This window comes from Hypanus sabinus, chromosome 6 (assembly GCF_030144855.1).
Source record: "Hypanus sabinus isolate sHypSab1 chromosome 6, sHypSab1.hap1, whole genome shotgun sequence".
NCBI lineage: Eukaryota > Metazoa > Chordata > Chondrichthyes > Myliobatiformes > Dasyatidae > Hypanus > Hypanus sabinus.
In genome coordinates, this window is record NC_082711.1 from 55,059,508 (window position 1) to 55,080,589 (window position 21,082).

At 39.1% G+C, this 21,082-nt stretch overlaps 1 protein-coding gene across 4 annotated transcripts in view; it reads right to left on the reverse strand.

Annotated features, from left to right (window-relative positions):
• The window catches only part of LOC132395478 (signal transducing adapter molecule 1-like), a 59,950-nt gene extending 52,024 nt beyond the window's left edge, over positions 1-7,926 (reverse strand). For all 4 annotated transcript variants that reach the window (XM_059972160.1, XM_059972162.1, XM_059972158.1 and 1 more), the window contains exon 1: positions 7,563-7,926. In XM_059972160.1, coding sequence (XP_059828143.1) covers positions 7,563-7,602 — 40 coding nt within the window. In that variant the 5' untranslated portion in view covers positions 7,603-7,926. The remainder of the gene's footprint in view (positions 1-7,562) is intronic.
• Positions 7,927-21,082: the final 13,156 nt, after the last annotated feature.

The following is a 21,082-nucleotide window of genomic DNA, read 5'->3' on the forward strand; positions in this document are numbered from 1 at the left end:
GAGAGCAGAATTCGTTAGGTGCATCCAGCAGAGTTTTTTAAATCAATCTGTAGATAATCCAACAAAAAGAGGGTCTGTACTGTTGGGTAATGAGCCTTGCTAGGTGACTGACCTTTCTGTGGGAGAACTGTAAGGGAATCTTAAGTTTTAAGATAACTATAGCTAAGGATAAGTACGGACCTTGTGGGAGAGTATTAAATTGGAGCAGGGCAAATTATGAGAGCATTAGGCAGAGTTTTAGGAGAACAATGGCACCTAATGGCGACTCCTTTGCTTGCATCTTCAGAAACAGCTCTATTTCTATCTTTAATCTGTATTTCTCTCTTTCAGGGTTCTTTTGAAGACCCTGACCTAGAGTTACAAGCTGATTTTGGGTCTTTGCGGGAATGGGACCTGCTCTTGGGGTCTCACAACTGGCCGTTATTCAAAATGCCAAGGACACGGCCTGGAAGACTAGTGCGCCTTCAGGGTTCCAGGATTTCATGGCTCTGAAGGCAGGCAGACTCGAGGTTGGTAACGCCGCAGGAAATTGGTGTGTCATGGGAGACGGAAGATCAAAAGCAGCAAGCTGTGTGCCCAGAGCCCTGAGTTCCTTGGGTACGGAGCTCAGAAAATTGATCACAACTAATTTGCAATACATCTCAGGCAAGTGTCAGGAAAAAAGATATTAGGATATGGTTTAGTGCATTAAGATAGGTTTGTAAAATTGATCTGTATTCCCTTCAGTTTACTAAATTGAGGAAGAGATGCTTCAAAAAAAATCACCCAGTGGAGGAAAGATGTGAACAAGGCAGCATTACAAATACAATGAGTTACATTGGGTAGTGGATACAATCAAATTGGTTAAAGGATATTTAAGCAGTACATAAATCAGAAATATTTAAAGGGAAAAGGACCAAAAGTAGGCTAACTCAGTTAGGCAACTTGGTCAGCATAGAAGAATTAGGCCTAGGGGCCTTTCTGTGTGTTATATGAAAATGTAGTGGGCTGATTAGTACATTTGCAGACGACACACAAATTAGCAGAGTTTTGGATGGTGATGAAGGATTAAGTAGAATCTAGATTAGTTAGAAATACAAGACGAGAAGACAGAACAGAGTTAGGCCAATCAGCCCATAGAAGCATTTCATTGTGACTGATCTGTAACTACTCTCAACCCCATAACCTTTGACAACCTCACTAATCAGGAACCTCCACTTGGTAACCATCTTTACCAAGTCTACATTATACATGCTACCTTTTAACTGTCTTCTGAAATGACCCAGAATCCTCTCAGTGATAACAACATACGAGAAACCTCACGACAGTGGTTATGAAGTTGGCCCAACACTACTCTTAAGGACAAATAAATGGGATTAAAGTGGAGAGGGTAAACATCAAGAGACGGGACTGGTGACACAAGGCCAAAAGTGATCGGTGAACTGAGGGTGGGGATGGAAGTGTAAGAGACATTAAAATAATAAGATAGTTTGTGCCACGTGAAAGAAGGGGATGTGAGACAGAGGTAAACGTATCATATGAAGGCAGACAAAAAAAAACAATGGACCCCAGAGTAGGGGAGGAAAGGGAGCCAGTGAAGACAATTGCCAGAAGTGATAAGCAGGAACACAATGAAACGGCAAAGATAGAAATTGGAACAAATGGATAGGAGAACTGAAATGGCACACAAACAGGAACTGGGGATGGTCATTATGAACAGAGAGCACAAATGTTCTGCAAGTTAGTTGCCTAGACTGCACTTGATCTGACTAATGCAGAGGCCATATTTAGCCCAATGAGCTGCACCACAGACACAGCCCTCCCCATCATCAAAGACATCTTCAACAGGTGCTGCCTCAAAACAACTTCTACTTTAGGACTCTGATCACCAGGAACATGATTTTACTTAGTACTTCCATGGGGGAGGAAGCACAGAAGACTGAAGACCAACACTCATCAATTCAGAAACAGATTCTTTTCCACCACCTGATTTAATCATGAACATTAATTAATCCATGAATGTTATTGCACTCACAATGTTGGTGAGACCAGACCCAGATTAGGAGACCGCTTTGCTAAGTACCTATGCTCTGTCTGCCAGAAAAAGTGGGACCTCCCAGTGGTCACCCATTTTAACTCCACTTCCCATTCCCATTCTGACATGTCAATCCGTTGCCTCTGCTACTGTTGAAATGAAGCCACACTCAGGTTGAAGGAGCAACACTTTATATTCCATCTGGGTAGCCTCTTAACCTGATGGCATGAACATCGATTTCTCCGATGTCCAGTAATGGTCACTCTACCTCATCTTTCCCCATCCCCTTTTCCTGCCCTCACCTTTATCTCCTTGCCTGCCCATCACCTCCCTCTGGCGCTCTTCCCCTTTTCTTTCTTCTATGCCTTCTGTCTTCTCCTATTAGATTCCCCCTTCTCCAGCCCTGCATCTCCCTCTCACCAATCAACTTCTCAGCTCTTTACTTCACCCCTCTAACCCTACCCCAGTTTCACCTATCACCTTGTATTTCTCCCTCCCCTCCCACCACCTCAGCTTTTTTACTCCAGTCCTGCTGAAGTGTCTCAGCCCAAAACATTGACAATACTCTTTTCCATAGATACTACCTGGCCTGCCGAGTTCCTCCATCATTTTGTGTGTGTTGCATGGATTTCCAGCATCTGCGGATTTTCTTTTGTTTGTGAATATTATTACACTATTTAGTTTGAAATGTTATGTGATATTATGAATCTGCTGCAAAGCAATAAACTTCCTATCATATAAAACACAGATAATAAACCTGATTCTGAGAAGGGTTCTATAAACAACAACATAATGAGCAATTATGTACTTTAGCTGTTAAAAACCTGCCAAGCATGTAAAAAGGAAAATATTACAATAGTTGGGGGGGGGGGGGGGGGAGTTAAATATGCAGGTACGTTGAGAAAATCAGGTTGGTGCTGGACCTCAAGAAAGGAAATTTGGAGAATGCCTACAAGAGAGTTTTTTAAGCAACTTGTGGTTGATCCCACAAGGGAAAGGCAATTTTGGATTGGGAGTTGTGTAATGGGCCAGATTTGATAAGGGAGCTCAAGGTAAAGGAACACTTGGGAGGCAGTATTTATAATATGATGAAGTTCACCCTGCATTTTGAGGGGGACGAGATATCATCAGATGCGTCAGTAAAGTGGAGTAAAGGGAATTGGAGGCATGAGAGAGGAGCTGGCCAAAGCTGATTGGAAGGGGTCACTAGCAGGGATAACAGTGAAACTGCAATGGCTGGAGTTTCTGGGGACAATTCGGAAGGTGAAGGATAGCGATATATTCCAAAGATGAAGTATTCTAAAGGGAGGATGAGGCAAGCATGGCTGACAAGGGAAGACAAAGACAGCAGAAAAGCAAAGGAAAAGGCAAATAACAGCAAAAATTAGTGGGAAGTTAGAAGATTGGGAAGCTTTTAAAATCCAACAGAAGGCAACTAAAATAAGCCATAAGAGAAAAGATGAAATATGAAGGTAAGGTAGCCAAAATAAGAGAACACAAGATGATTTTTCAGATACATAAAGAGTAAAAAGGTTCTAAAGGTTCAGTTTCATTTTATTATCAAAGTATACAACTCTGAAGTTCTTTAATTCTCTGGTGTAGCCATGAAACCAAGAAAGAAAAGCAAAATGATTATCAACCCTCAAATCCCACCTCCCTGTATAAAAAAATAATCCAAACAATCTCCAAAGAGCAAAACACAGTCTCCAACAGTTCCAGCATCACATTCAAGAGGAGAAAAAAATGAAAAAGTGAAAAAGATGGTCCCATGATCTATCCAAATGATGTCAACCAAAGAAGCGTTGTATACAGGTACCATCTTGACTGGAAGTCAAGAGTGGCTAAAAGAGAGGGAGATGGAATATAGTGTAGGGAAGTGCAAGGTCATGCACTTTGGTAAAAGGAATAAATCTGCAGACTATTTTCTAAAAAGGGAGAAGATTTAAAAATCAGGAGAGCAAAGGGACTTGGAAGTCCTTTTGCAGGATTCCCTAAAGGTTAATTTGGCGGATTATCAGGTGATGAGTAAGGCAAATGCATTGCTAGCAATTATTTTTAGAATACAAGAGCAAAGATACCATTCTAAGGCTGTATAAGGCATTGGTCAGATCTCACTTGGAGGACTGTAAGCAGGCTTGGGCTCCTTATCTAAGGAAAGATGCGCTAGCATTGGAGAGGGTCTAGAGGAGCTTCAAGAGAATGATTCTGGGAATATAAGGGCATTTGACACCTCTGGGCCTGTTATCACTGGAGTTTAGACAATGATAGGGGACCTCATTGAAACCTATCAAATATTGAAAGGTCTACGCAGAGTGGATGTGGAGAGAATGTTTCCTATAGTGGGTAAGTCTAGGACCAGAGGGCACAGCTTCAGAATATAGGTATATCCATTGAGAACAATGAAGAGGAGGAATTTCAGTACTGGCACCTAGTCAACAATGTGGAAAATTGCCCAGGTATGCCTCATTCACAAAGTCATCTCAAATCCAATCTTGCTGACTACCACCCTATCAGCCCACTCACATCATCAGCATAATGTTAATGATAGAACGAGCAACCAAACAAGATTTACTCTCCAACAGCCAATTTAGTATTGTCCAATTTGGGTTTTGTCTCTGCTCTATACCCTAACATAGATCAATGGAATTCAATGGCCATTACCAAATCCCCATTAATATGATGGAGTCAACTTTGCCCAGAAACTCTTCTTGATCAGCCACGTTAATAGCATGGCTGGCTACCAAAGGTCAAATGCTGAACATTGCAAGTGATTCAATACAGTCACTGTTACTCTGACAACTCCTCACAAACTCACAACCCATGGGAATACCATCACCCATCAGCCAGTAATGACTGAGAAATACATTTCCATTCTTTCACGATTGCTGGATCTAAATCCGAAAAACTCCCTCACCAGCAACATTGTGGAAATACTTTCAATAGAGAAACTGCAGCAGTTCAAAATGACAGCCCACTACCATCTTCTCAGAGGCAATTAGGGATGGATAATCAATGTTGGCCTGTGAATGATACCAAAGTCCCCATCAATCAATACTGGAGTTTGGTTTACGTTGCTCTGAAAGTATTCTGTCGATGTTGTGCTCTGGACTTCTGAGCGGTCCATGAATCCATAAACATCTAATATTAATAAAACATTGCTTTGATAGGGATAGAGTGCTATATTTATTGTGGGAATGATTACGAGTTAACAAGAGCCCTATCAAGTATTGTGTCCCTTACCAATGCTAACGTAATTGGAATTAGCCACCTGTTATCTTTAAACTAACCTTGTCTACAGAAACAAAAGACTGAGCTGACACTCCAAAACATGTTGTGTCTGATATATGCTAAGAGATAAAAAAAAGAGCAAGTGACCAGAATAGTATACAGATTAAATAAAAAGCAATAAATAGTCCAGTTAGAATTAATGTTTAGTCCTCTTTTCATTCACAATTATCCCAATAAGAACACAGGACAGTACGGAAGAAAAGACCGTGTGGACCACAATATTGTGCAAACTAATGAAATTAGAAATCAAATGCCCAACTGAACTAATCCATTCTGCCTATGCAATCCTTCATTTCCTGCAGCCACTTGAATGCCTCCATCCATTACCACCCAGGCAATGCATTTCCACATACCAAAGACTCCGTATGGAAAAAAAACATGTCCTGTTTATCTCCTTCAAACTGACCCACTCATCTTAAATGCATGCTGTCTGGTATTTCAATACCTGAAAAAAAACAAAGTGATTGCCTATTCTATCTGTACTTCTCAATTTTATAAACCTATATCACATTCCTCTCAGCCTTCTGAGAAAACCCGTTTGTCCAACTTCTCATTATAGCACATGCCCTCTAATCCAGGCAGCAACCTGGTCAACTCTTCTGCACCTTCTCCAAAGTCTCCACAACCTTCCCATAATGGGGTTAACAAAACTGAATGCAATATTCCAGATTGTGTCTAATTAGTTTTAGAAACTTCCCAACTCTTGAACTCACTTCGTTGAGTAGTAAAGGGAAGCATGACATATGCTCTTTAATCTACGTGCTTAGCCACTTTCAGGGAACCATGGGCTTGGACTACAGCACATCAACACTATCAAGCATTTTGCCATTAATGCTGTAGTCTCTTTACATTTGATCTCTCAGAAAGCCACATTTTACATCTGACCTTTTTTTGACCATAACTACATCTAATTTATATACCACTGTATCATTTGCCAGTCTTCTACACTATCCACGACATTACTATTTTTTGTATTTTCTGCAAACTTAATTAAAATCACCCACTACACTTTTATCCAGTTCATTTAAATACATCACAAACACGTGTGCATTTGTGAAAATATCGCAATTTGCAATATTCTTATATAACATTGGGAGATGCCCTCTGTAGATACAACTTATTACATTTTCTTATTAATGGGAGATGATCATCCAGCTCCCAGGGTCACATTTATTATTTCCTAATGCTGAAACTCTGCAGTTTATTATCTTACACCCACTTCTCATCTGTCCCAAAGTGAAAACATTAAACTTGGAGAGTTATTCTACCTTGCATAAAATGTAAAGCAAATACAAACCATTATCTATATAAGAATAGCAATTTCCAAATTCAGTGCAATCAGTCTGAACCACAAATATGGTAAAACTACGTTATCATGGGTTCACCTCTTGCCATTACTTTCGGATTTGATATAATGCCTTAAGAATTTTATATTTATGCAATAGATAAAAACATTGCTGAATAGCAAAATGCATTTCGTAAACAGCAAGCTTCAAGAAAACTATGCCGTGTTATTATAGTTCAGCCGAATTCTACGTTAACGGGGTAACATAATATAAATCAACAAAGAAAGCATCCAATTTTAGTTGAGAGAAATTGTGGTTTGTTCCCCAAAATCTAAGATGATGATGAATAATAACTAATTTTCTTTGTCAGTCATTAGTAATTCTAAAGTTATCCGTCGTGCTTATTTTTGTAAGTTCCTTGAGAATGAAATTTGCATACTACTTAATATACCCAAATCGATGTTGAAGCATCAATTGTAAATAATAAACCACATTTCAGTTAGTTACTTTCTCCTCTACACAATAAATACCCTCCAACAGAGAACCTGTGTCACGCTGTGATTTTCATGATAATTACAGAACAATTGGCATTTACGAAAACAGTAAGTCGGCTTTAATTTAAACGAGGTTTTAAATTGATAGTGCATAAAAGCAAAAGTTCCACGATAACTGAGATTAGTTATCAAACCATTTAACCTTACATTTGATTAACTCTGTCCTCACAAATTATTTACGATTGGTGACGATGAATATTTACACTTCGGAAAAAATGCCGAATATTCAGCAGGACTTCATCAATATTATGATTTACCCTCTGAAACAAAAGGCCTATATCTGTCAGCGTTAACAAAGCCTGAATCTTTCAATAACAAAAGCCTGGAGGGCATTGTACACCCTTACCACCGACTTCAAAACAGCATTGGAACAAACACTATCAGTAAAAAAGCAGTTTCCCCCCTCACACGCACACTCACCAACATCTTGATCGAATGGATTGGCGTTAAAGAGAGGCATGTCTGAAGCGCGAATCTCTCGGTGAGCGTACGTTCACTTTGTTGCAGCCGGACTCGCCCGTTTCGCTGTGAGAGTGAGTGAGTGAGACCCCCGGCTTCACTCCGCCGACGCCTGCAGCAGCCCGGCCCGGCCCAGCCCAGCCCAGCCCAGCCCGGCCGCGGCGGACCTTCCCTTCCGGCCGAGCCGCCTCCTGTCCTGTCCTGTCCTGCCCTGCCCTGCCCTGCCTACCGCCGACACCAGCTCCGCGCCATCCCTCCACAGCCGCCAGCATCGGCTCCGAGCCCTCAGCCCGGTCCAGATGCCGAAACCCAGAAGGTCTCACATGGAAACACAGCATGTTGGGAAATCAGGCCGCCTGCCGCACTGCCTGAGGAGAGGGGAGCACAGGGGCACGATAGATTCTTATTTGATATCGGCAAATATCTATCTACCAAAACCACTAATAGTGATTTTTGTATATATCGTTGTACTATGATCACAGTTCAGATTTTTCCCCCATTTACTAGCTCAAAGTCTATGAGATCAGTAACGTAATCGTGCAACCCCTCGAACAGGCAGATTGTAAGGAGCAACACTGAAACATTACACCTGTTCATACATAACTATAGTGATCGCTCTTTAATTAAACAGTAACATGTGTGTATGACCCCGAAGAGTCAACGACTACCCCGCCCCTTGCTCTCCTCGTCCTAACCCTATTCTATCCATCGGAGTCTAACGCTTTATTCCTTTCAGTTTAAACCGCCTCCTTATATTTTCGTATGCTTCATTTTTGTCTTTTGATGCTAAATTTATGTAGGATTTTTTTCTAGCTCATTCTCAGCTTATGATTTCTCAAATCAATCCACAAACTCAAATTCTAATTAATTGTTATATATATACAAACATACAGTATATAGAATTGAATTGACTTTATTACTTACATCTTTCATATACATGAGGAGTAAAAATCTTTATATTACGTGTTCGTTCAAATGTGCAGTAAACAATTATAGTAATTTATAATACATATTATGTACAAAAGGATAATCAATATAACATAGAAATACAGTTGTGTCTGCATGAAGTAAGCAGTCTGATGGCCTGGTGGAAGCTGTCCCAGAGCCTGTTGGTCCTGGCTTTTATGCTGCGGTACCATTTCCCAGATGGTAGCAGCTGAAACAGTTTGTGGTTGGAGTGACTCAGGTCCCCAATGATCCTTTGGGCCCTTTTTATACTTGTCTTTGTAAATGTCCTGAATAGGCCATAGGAGCAGAAGTAGGTCATTTGGCCCATCGAGTCTGTTCCACCTTTCAATCATAGGCTGATCCAATTCTTCCAGTCATCTCCACTCCCCTGCCTTCTCCCCATACACTTTGATGCCCTGGCTAATCAAGAAACTATCTCTGCCTTAAATGCACCCAATGACTTGGCCTTCACAGCCACTCATGGCAAAGAATTCCACAGATTTACCACCCTCTGACTAAAATAATTTCTCCACAGCTCTGTTCTAAATGGACGTCCTTCAATCCTGAAGTCGTGCTCTCTTGTCCTGGACTCCCCTACCATAGGAAATAACTTTGCCATATCTAATCTGTTCAGGCCTTTTAACATGTGGATTAGTGGGAAGTTCATATCTACAGATGCGCTGGGCTGTCCGCACCACTCTCTGCAGAGTCCTGTGATTGAGAGAGGTACAGTTCCCATACCAGGCAGTGATGCAGCCAGTCAGGATACTCTCAATCATGCCCCTATAGAAAGTTCTTAGAATTTGGGGGCCCATACCAAACTTCTTCAACCGTCTGAGGTGAAAGAGGTGCTATTGTGCCTTTTTCACCTCACAGCTGATATGTATAGACCATGCATCCAGGATATAAATGCAATGAAAAAAATGATATTTTTTCCAGCAGCACAGTACAGAACAAACTAAAATAACATAAACAAATTAACATAAACTTCCACGATTATTTTGTTACATTTTCCCCACCCCACATTCTGTAGGAACTGTCCTACCAATATCTTCTTGTCAACCATCATCCAACCATTGAATATAACATGTCTTTTTCAGCCTAGGAAACTCTTACACTTTCACTGACCTGGTCCTTTCCTATTTTGGTCTTGAACTTTGACTTGACTTGACTTGACTCTCCTCTGCTCTCTCACTCTACACTCCAGAGCTTCATGGACTGATACTTGCATCAGCCATCCCTGTTGTACTTTGTCCCTGCAGAAACTAATCAAACCTAAAACATGGGAGCCTGGGAGAATGTGTACACATAGTCTTTACTTTAGTAACGTGCTTTATGTGGAGGCGTAATAATGTATACCAATCATATACCTTTACATATAAAATGTAAGGAATTATGTAAACTAAAAGTTTGCTAAATAAAACAATATATTTACAGTTACTCAAATACTACTGAAATGTTAAATACACAAACTGCCTTCCTGCTTAGCTATATACTCGAATTCAATATAGAATGCATTTCAACGATATAATGCAACTATTACATAGACATCCAGAGCATAGTAAATTTTAAATTGTCCCATTCGGGTCCAAAAATTTAACTGCTGTGATGGATTACTTACTCCTGTGGAATAATGTCTTCCCTGACAAGGGGGATCACTCTGCTTGGCAGGTGAGACTGAGGGCTGTGAAACAATCTCATGTTCTGAGGACTTCTCCGAGGTGGTTGTAGGGGTTGACTCTGGGACTGCAGGAAGTGTTTCTGACATCTCTGGACATCTTTCTTCTCTAACGATTGACTTTGCTCACCTCAACTGAGTGATGTGTCATCTCCAGATGACATCAGACACAAATCTCCACTGTGTAGGAGAGAGGTCCAGTTCTGTCCTGGTATCCACTTTTGATCACGTTTGATGTCATAATTTCCTTTACCTTTTGGAAAGACACCTCACACTGTGTTCCCTAATCCCACTTCTTCCCAACCTGCGGCAATGCGTTCACAGGGTGGAATACAGTACCCAGATTTCTCAGGAACATGTTAGAGTAACTGACTAATCCTAAAAAGGACTGCAGCAATGACATATCCTTTGGCTGTGGGGCACCCACCACTGCTAAAATTTTCTCAGCACTCTTGAGTGATCCTTGGGCATGGATACCTTGCAGCAGTTGGTCCATAGCTTTCTGCCAGAGTGCAGGTGCAGATACTTCTTCAAAAATAAGCCTATTATAGCGATAAAACCCTTTGTGAGTGTCCATGATGAGAACCACTTTGAATTCTTCTTCCAACTCCATTTGTAGGTAGGCTTCAACTAAGTCCACTTTGCTGAATTGTTTCCCTCCAGAAAGGTTTGCAAAGATATCCAATGTCCTGCAAAGAGGGTATTGATTTATTTTCATTACTGGGTTGATGGAGACCTTAAGATCACCACAGATCCTGACAGACACATTATTCTTGGCTAGAGGGACCAGTGGTGTTGCCTATGGACTCCACTCAATGTTAGAAAGAATTCCTTCAGCCTACATGCAATCTTTCTTTCTTTTTCAATCTTTTTATTAAATTTCATATATAAAAAAAACAACACATAATAATGAATAGATTACAAATTCAATAAACTTGAGATTACATTAGTAATAGGATAATAATATCCTATTAAACATCAATCAACAAAAGGTACATAAATCAATCAAGTCTATATAAATATATATGAAAAAAAAACAAAAATAATCATCAAAAAAGAAAAAAAATTGAAATTATATATGAGAAAAAATACATATTGAAAAAAATATTAAACTAAACTAACATGGGTAATAATAGCACTTTATAAATATATGAAGGTGTCAAGAAAAGAACTCCGGAACTCCATACCTGAACAAGGATAAGTAGAGAAAAGGATCTGAAATAGGCCAAATTAATTCATATGAAAGTGTCGAATAAATGGTCCCCAGGTTTCTTCAAATTTAATTGAAGAATCAAAGATAGTGCTTCTAATTTTTTCCAAACTCAGATAAGAAATAGTTTGGGAGAACCACTGAAATGTAGTAGGAGGATTTACTTCTTTCCAGTTTTGTAATATAGACCTTCTGGCAATTAATGTTACAAAGGCAATCATTCGTCTGATTGAAGGGGAAAGCTGATTGCCATCTTCATTTGGTATACCGAAAATTGCAGTAATAAAATGGGGTTGTAAATCGATATTCCATACTGAGGAAATGACATCAAAAATGTCCTTCCAATAGTTATGTAAAGTGGGACATGTCCAAAACATGTGAGTCAATGAAGCCACTTCTAAGTGACATCTGTCACATTGAGGATTGATATGCGAGTAAAATCGGGCAAGCTTATCTTTAGACATATAAGCTCTATGTACAATTTTAAATTGTATTAAAGCATGTTTAGCACAAATAGAAGAGGAATTAACCATTTGTAAAATTTTTTCCCATTTATCTGTTGATATATTACATCGAAGTTCTTTTTCCCATTCTTGTCTAATTCTATCCGATATTTCTGGCTGTATCTTCATAATCATGTTATAAATAAAAGCTACTAATCCCTTCTGACAAGGATTAAAAGTAAAAATCAAATCTGAAAAATCCGATGGAGTTGAATTAGGAAAAGATGGAAGAATTTTATGTAAGAAATTTCTAATTTGTAAGTATCTAAAAAAATTAGATTTAGGTAATTCAAATTTGTTGGAAAGTTGATCAAAAGACATCAAAGTACCTTCAAAAAAAAGATCACGAAAACATTTTATACCTTTCCTTTTCCATATACTAAAAGCTTGGTCTGTCAGTGAAGGTTTGAAAAAAAAATTACATAAAATAGGGCTGTCCAGAACAAAGTTTTTCAGATTAAAGAATTTGCGAAATTGAAACCAAATTCGTAGTGTATGTTTAACAACAGGGTTAGATATCTGTTTATTGAATTTGGCTAAATCAATAGGAAGAAAAGACCCAAGAACTGAAAATATAGAATATCCCTTAACCTCACTACATTCCAAATTTACCCACTGTGGGCACACAGGTGAATCCAAATCTAGTTTCCAGTACATTAGGTTACGAATATTATTCGCCCAATAATAAAATCTAAAGTTAAGTAAAGCTAGACCACCATCTTTTTTAGACTTTTGTAATTGCCTTTTGCTTAACCTAGGATTTTTATTTTGCCACACAAATGAGGAAATTTTTGAATCAATATTATCAAAAAAAGATTTAGGAATAAAAATTGGTAAAGCTTGGAATAAATATAAAAATTTCGGTAAAATCATCATTTTAATGGCATTAATCCGACCAACTAATGATAAAAATAAGGGAGACCATCTTGTAGTAAGTTGTTGAATTTGATAAAGCATAGGTAAAAAATTCAGTCCAAATAAATCTTTATATTTCTTAGTGATTTTTATACCTAAATAAATAAAGTTATCAGTAACAACTTTAAATGGCATCCTATCACTCAATAAGGTTTGCGCGTTTAAAGGGAATAACTCACTCTTATCTAAGTTTAGCTTATAACCAGAAAAGCTACCAAATTGAGCCAACAAGGATAAAATAGCAGGAATAGACCTACTAGGATTAGAAATATATAACAACAAATCATCAGCATAAAGCGATAATTTGTATAACTTCTCATTACGGATAATACCAAAAATATTAGGAGACTCACGAATAGCAATAGCTAAAGGTTCTAATGCAATATTAAATAATAAAGGACTTAAAGGACAACCTTGTCTCGTACCACGAGATAATTGAAAAAAAGAGGATCTATAATTATTTGTAAGAACAGAAGCAACAGGTTTATAATATATTAATTTAATCCATGATATAAAATTAGGACTAAAATTAAAGTTTCTCAATGCATTAAATAAATATGTCCATTCAACTCTATCAAAGGCTTTTTCAGCATCTAATGAGATAACACATTCTGGGGTTGTAGGTGATGAAGTATAAATTATGTTAATCAATTTTCTAATATTAAAAAAGGAATACCGATTCCTAATAAAACCAGTTTGATCTTCTGAAATAATCTGTGGTAATACCTTTTCTAATCTAATGGCTAAAATTTTTGTAAGAATCTTAGAGTCTACATTTAATAATGATATAGGGCGATAAGATGCACATAAAGTAGGATCTTTATCTTTTTTAAGAATTAGAGAGATAGTAGCTTCATAAAACGATTGAGGTAGTCTCTTCTTAACAAACGCATCATTAAAGATTTCACATAACCAAGGAGAAAGCAATAAAGAAAAAGTTTTAAAAAATTCTACAATAAAACCATCAGGACCAGGAGCTTTCCCTGAATTCATTGATGAGATAGCCTCTCTTATTTCATCCATAGAAATAGGAGCATCAAGCAAGCTACAATCTTCATCTATCAGTTTAGGAATATACATGCAATCTAGTTCACTGACTATATTATCATGAATGGTATCAGGTACCAAACAAGCTTTTCAAAATTTAGGTGTGGTATTTTCCTTTAACCCTATCTTATACTTGATAAGTTTGACATTCTTGAATACTGGCATCATCCAGTACCTTGCCTAATTCACTTTCAGTTAACTCAACTGCAGAGATGCGGAATGCAAATGGTTGATGGATCACCAATCAAGTTGAAGTTGTATCAGCCAATCATGGCTCCACAATGCTGGCCCTTCTGTATTTCCACATACAAACCCAATGTGGCTTGAACTGAATTGAATTGATTTTCTTGCTTATGTACATCCTACATATACATGAGGAGTAAAAATCTTAATGTTACGTTTCCATAAATATTATAAGTAGTAATTTATAATAAATATTATGTAGCACAGGATAGTCAATATAACATAGAAATACATTTGCATCAGCATGAATTAAGCAGTCTGATGGCCTGGTGGTAGAAGCTGTCCTGGAGCCTGGTGTTCCTGGCTTTTATGCTGATGTACCATTTCCTGGATGGTAGCAGCTGGAATAGTTTGGGATTGGGGTGACCAGGTGTTCAACACTTCCTTGTCGGCATCTCGTCTGCTCAAGTCATTGGGATGTCTTCCATGGACGGTCATGCTCTTCCATTGGTTAACTCTTTCTTCTCTAATGATAATTTCTTCACTTTTCTGGGTTGCGCATTCTTTTAAGTTTAAATATGTACACTTCCTATCAGAATTGCATATGCTCGCATGAAGTGCTGAATCCTGTTTTCATTGATGAAAATATATCATTAAAAGTTTTATCTAACTGTTTATGTCTGTTATTCCTCTTCCTCATTCTCACTTTAGTGTTAATCTAAGCACATTCAAATGTACATAGTGCTTTCTAAAATTTGCCATTTCAATTCTATTTTTTCTTTGTAAATTTTCCAGAGTGGTTTCAGACCAAGATATTATGCCAAAAGAATATGCTAATATGAGTATAGTGAAAGTTTTTATTGCCTTTGTTGTATTTTTGCTATTGAGCTCTGTTTGGCAGATTTTGTTAAGCCTTTAAGTAAATGCTTTTGAAAGTTTTCCCCATATCACACAACAATCTATTTCCTTGCTTGTTGATGTACCTGATACTTCTATGTTTCATATTCATCCATTGGTTTTATTGTACCTTACTGCTCTGTTTCACATTGTGTTTGCTCTGTTGCACCTTCAGTTATGTTCAATGTTCTGCACTTGTCCAAAGTTCATGTTTATATCTTTTGAAAATTGTTCTACTATTTGAGTTAATTGCTTCAGCTTTACTGATGAAGAAGTGTAGTGGGCTTAAAGAGTTGCTCTGGAAAATGTCTCAGTTTATTATGATAATGGTAATTGGGTTTTTTTATTGTTAATTATAGTACGCCGATGCTTTATTAGATGTTGAAGGAATTTATTTGCATGAAAGAATATTGGGCAATAAACTGTTAATGTTGTTTGTCCCTCTATGCTGTCATATCGACATCTCTCCACTTCTAAGGTGAAAGGGTATTGCTTTTTATACCTACAGTCAGGTTTTGGTTTCAGCCGCCCCAATATGGAGAACAGACGCCGATCAGAGCAATGACCAATATGGATACAAATGAATTTGTTTCTGTTTTGGTCCACCTGCCTGCATATCTGCAAAGCTTTCCCCTGCCACCTGGGGACACACCTGATGGGAGACAGAAAATCTCTCATGGGTTATTATCCTATCATTTTTACGTTTTTCTCAGCTCAAGCTGGTAAAACCTGAGATACAGGTAGAGCCAAGCACACATTAGCACAGGTGCACCACAAGGTACAAAGTTGAATATGGCATTGGAGCTCTGCTTGGTACTCTACTCTATTCGCATTACACTTATGAGTGTGTGGCTAAGCACAACCCCAATGCCATATTCAACTTGGCTGATGCCAGCATTGTAGTAGGCTATATCAAAGGTGGTGATGAATCAGCACATAGGAGGAAGACTGAAAATCTGGTTGAGTAGTGCCATAACAACAACCTCTTATTTAATAACAGCAAGACTTACAAGCTGATTAGTGAGATCAGGAGAAAGAAAACCAGAGGTCCATCAGCCAGTCCTCATCAGAGGTGGAGAGGTTCAGCAACTTTAAATTATTCTGGAGAACCTGTCTGGCTCAGCATTTAAGTGCCATTATGAAGCAAGCACAACAGTGTCTCTACTTCCTTGAGAGTTTGCAAAAATTCAGCATGACATCAAAAACTTTGCCAGACTTCTATTGATGTTTGGCAGAGAGTGTATTGATTGGCTGCATCACAGCCTGATACAAAAATATGAGCACATCTACATAAAGTGTTGTCAATAGAAAGCAGCATCCATCATCAGGGACCCCCACTATCTAGGACAAGCATTCTTCTCATTGCTGCCATCAGGAAGGAGCCTCAGGACTTACACAACCAGGTTCAGGAACGGTAATTTCCCCTCAACCATCAGGCTCTTCCATCAAATAGGATAAACTTCACTCAACTTCACTTACTCCATCACTGAAATGTTCCCACAACCTATGGACTCACTTTCAATGACTCTTCACCTCATAATCTCAATATTTTTTTATTATTTATTATTATTATTTCTTTCTTTTTGTAATCGCAAAGTTTGTTGCTTTTTGCTTGATGGTTGAACAACCAAGTTGGTGCAGTCTTTCATTGATTCTATTATGGTTATTAGTCCATTGTGTGTATATTGAGTAGGCCCAAAGAAAATGAATCACAGGGTGGTAGATGGTGACGTGGATGTACATTGATAATAAATTTACTTTGAAGTGAGGTTTGGTCTCTTAATTTGTCCCCCAACTCACTGTAGCCCCTCAGAGTCAAGAAAGGTACAGCGTTCACTGAGGTTACTTTCGACTGGATTGGCTACTCCTGCAAACTTCTCTTCGGTATAGATACTCCTCTCACAGTGTCTGAAATGACTTGGGTGCCTTCTCCAAGACATTAGTCTGAAATGCACTGATAGTGGTCTGATGAACTCCATCAAGGCAGACCACCCATTATGACCCAACATATGTCCAATTGTTGAGCATAAGGTGCATTGTGCTAACCATTGCACTGTTCAGCATACTCTATGTGTATTGATCGTGTCTCTGACAAGCAACAGGAGAAACTCAGCAGAAGAGTCAAGTTGGAGAATCTTGTCAGCTACGTCTTTATGGTATGGATAACCGCATGCAGGTCCAGGGGTTGCGATTTCCTCCCTGAAGTTGGGAATATGATTGCAGTCAATGAGGGCTGGCAGAGGTAAGCAGACCTCTGCTCTTACTGACATCACAACAAATCCACCAGCTCTGCTTAGGTAACTTCTGATATCCTGGAACATGTCTTTAGAATGTATGGGGAAGTAACTACATGCTCAGTTAGCTTCCTACCGTGCTCCACTGCAGTGTGCTGGAACCAGAAGCCCCAGATGCTGGCCCTGAATTTGTAACTGTATCTGGGTGTACTTCTTCTGAAGTGTCAATAGGTTCTTGGCTCAGTTTCCTGGAGACCATTATATGTCTATTTGTGATGTGTAATATATTGTTACTGTTTCTCCAGTTCTTGCTACTCTCCCCAGATTCTCCACCACTCTCCAGATGACTGCCTTGTTTATATTTGGGCTGACTGTGCCCCAGGGCTTCTCTGGCCGGACTCAGCATCTCACAGAAAGTTCAAAATCCATGTACTATCGACGTATGTATACTATATATACCCTTGTTATACATCACTTTACAGGCAACTACAAAACACTAGAGAACCAATTTTTAAAAAGGCTGTCAAACACCCAGGAAAAAATCAAGCAAACAATAAAAGTAAGCAAATAACATTCAGAACTGAAGTTCATGAAAGAGAGTTAACAGCCACGAAGCCAGTTACAAGTGATCCAGGAGCCCATTGGTTGCAGGCCACAGCCTCATTTCAGTGGAGAGATGAGTAAACTTTGAACAGAAAGCTGAACACTGTCCAGTCCCTTCCTCCATCCCCGACACCCTGACCTTTTCAATCTGGCTCATTGTTTAAATCAGTCAAACAACTGGCTTGTTCCTCGCTCTAGGCCAGCACCCTGCTACCTCAACTTTGCCTCCCCTCGGTTCTGCCGCTTCAAATTGGCTTCATGTCTACCATTATCTGCAGTAGATTCTGTTGAAAGGTGAGCCAGTGGTACACTTGGTGCACAGTTCAGCCCTTGTGTGCTCTTATTGAATAGTGAACACCCATGTTTTTCCCAAGTTGGGGCTTTGGGCACTTCTCAGTTTTTACCTTAAATGAGGGTGAGGGTTTATCTTTCTTTGGGTTTGAATATGAAGCAGAGGATGCAAGTGCAGGAGGAGGACTTGGTAAACATTTAGTGTGAAGCCTGACAGGAAGCTGGTTCCTATCTTTGTTTCCTGCTTTGCTTTCATCATCTGTTAAGCAAACATGTCATATTCGAGGACTTGCATCAGTGCTCGGTTCTTCAGTCTCCTTCCTAGAGAGACAACTGTTATGTTTTGTAATGCCAAAACATAACAAAAGCTAACTGAAAGGAAAACAACAGAGCCCAAAATGCGTCTAACTTCATCTTTTACATTAACTGAGGTGAACACGTATCACTTTGTAGCATCTTGATGTATGCAGTTCACTTATTCGTAGAGATAACCCATAACAATTTATTTAAATGAACAAAGAACACTTAATCAACACGATATTTATGATGTTACTCAACTATTACTTAAATATTAAATACACAACACTCTCCCTGCTTAGCTATAAACTCTAACTCAATATAGAATACATCTCAACTATATACACAGAATACTATATAATACAACTACTATATAAACATCCATAGCATAGTCAATTTTAAATTATCTCCTTCAGGCCTAAATATCTAATCGCTGTGTACAATTTCTTATTCTTATGGGATAACATCCTTCCTGACAAGGAAGTTACTCTGCTCAGGAGGTGAGACTTGTAGTGTGAAACAGTCAAACAAGGGCTAAGAGAGTTGTAAAAACAAGCCTGAAGGCTTTGTGTGTCAATGCGAGGAGCATTCGTAACAAGGTGGATGAATTGAATGTGCAGATAGTTATTAATGAATATGATATAGTTGGGATCACAGAGACATGGCTCCAGGGTGAACAAGGATGGGAGCTCAACATTCAGGGATATTCAATATTCAGGAGGGATAGACAGGAAAGAAAAGGAGGTGGAGTAGCATTGCTGGTTAGAGAGGAGATTAATGCAATGGAAAGGAAGGACATTAGCCTGCAGGATATGGAATCGAAATGGGTAGAGCTGCGTAACACTAAGGGGCAGAAAACACTGGTGGGAGTTGTGTGCAGGCCACCTAACAGTAGTAGTGAGGTTGGGTTTGGCATTAAACAGGAAATTAGAAATGCGTGCAATAAAGGAACAGTAGTTATAATGGGTGACTTCAATCTACATATAGACTGGGTGAACCAAATTGGTAAGGGTGCTGAGGAAGAGGATTTCTTGGAACGTACACGGGATGGTTTTCTGAACCAACATGTTGAGGAACCAACTAGAGAGCAGGCCACTCTAGATTGGGTATTGAGCAATGAGGAAGGGTTAGTTAGCAATCTTGTCGTGCGAGGCCTCTTGGGTAAGAGTGACCATAATATGGTGGAATTCTTCATTAAGATGGAGAGTGACAGTTAATTCAGAAACAAAGGTTCTGAACTTAAAGAAGGGTAACTTTGAAGGTATGAGATGTGAATTAGCTAAGATAAACTGGCAAATGATACTTAAAGGGTTGATGGTGGATATGCAATGGCAAGCATTTAAAGATCGCATGGATGAACTACAACAATTGTTCAATCTAGTTTGGCAAAAGAATAAACCAGGGAAGGTAGTTCACCCATGACTGACAAAGGAAATTAGGGATGGTATCAAGTCCAAAGAAGAAACATATAAATTAGCAAAAAAAAATGCAGCACACCAGAGGACTGGGAGAAATTCAGAGACCAGCAGAAGAGGACAAAGGGCTTAATTAGGAAAGGGAAAAAAGATTATGAGAGAAAGCTGGCAGGGAACATAAAAACTGACTGTCAAAGCTTTTATAGACACATGAAAAGAAAAAGATTGGTCAAGACAAATGTAGGTCCCTTACAGTCAGAAACAGGTGAATTGATCACAGGGAACAAAGACATGGCAGACCAATTGAATAACTACTTTGGTTCTGTCTTCACTAAGGAGGACATAAATAATCTTCCGGAAATAGTAAGGGACCGAGGGTCTAGTGAAATGGAGGAACTGCGGGAAATACATGTTAGTAGGGAAGTAGTTAGGTAAATTGAAGGGATTAAAGGCAGATAAATCCCCAGGGCCAGATGGTCTGCATCCCAGAGTGCTTAAGGAAGTAGCCCAAGAAATAGTGGATGCATTAGCGATAATTTTTCAAAATTCCTTAGATTCTGGATTAGTTCCTGAGGATTGGAGGGTGGCTAATGTAACCCCACTTTTTAAAAAAGGAGGGAGAGAGAAACCGGGGAATTATAGACCAGTTAGTCTGACATCAGTGGTGGGGAAAATGCTAGAGTCGGTTATCAAAGATGTGATAACAGCACATTTGGAAAGAGGTGAAATCATCGGACAAAGTCAACATGAATTTGTGAAAGGAAAATCATGTCTGACGAATCTTATAGAATTTTTTGAAGATGTAACCAGTAGAGTGGATAGGGGAGAGCCAGAGGATGTGGTATATTTAGATTTTCAAAAGGCTTTTGACAAGGTCCCACACAGGAGATTAATGTGCAAACTTAAAGCACATGGTATTGGGGGTATGGTATTGATGTGGATAGAGAATTGGTTGGCAGACAGGAAGCAAAGAGTGGGAGTAAATGGGACCTTTTCAGAATGGCAGGCAGTGACTAGTGGGGACAGCAAGGCTCAGTGCTGTGACCACAGTTGTTTGCAATATATATTAATGATTTAGATGAGGGAATTAAATACAGCATCTCCAAGTTTGCGGATGACACAAAGCTGGGTGGCAGTGTTAGCTGTGAGGAGGATGCTAAGAGGATGCAGGGTGACTTGGATAGGTTAGGTGAGTGGGCAAATTCATGGAAGATGCAATTTAATGTGGATAAATGTGAGGTTATCCACTTTGGTTGCAAG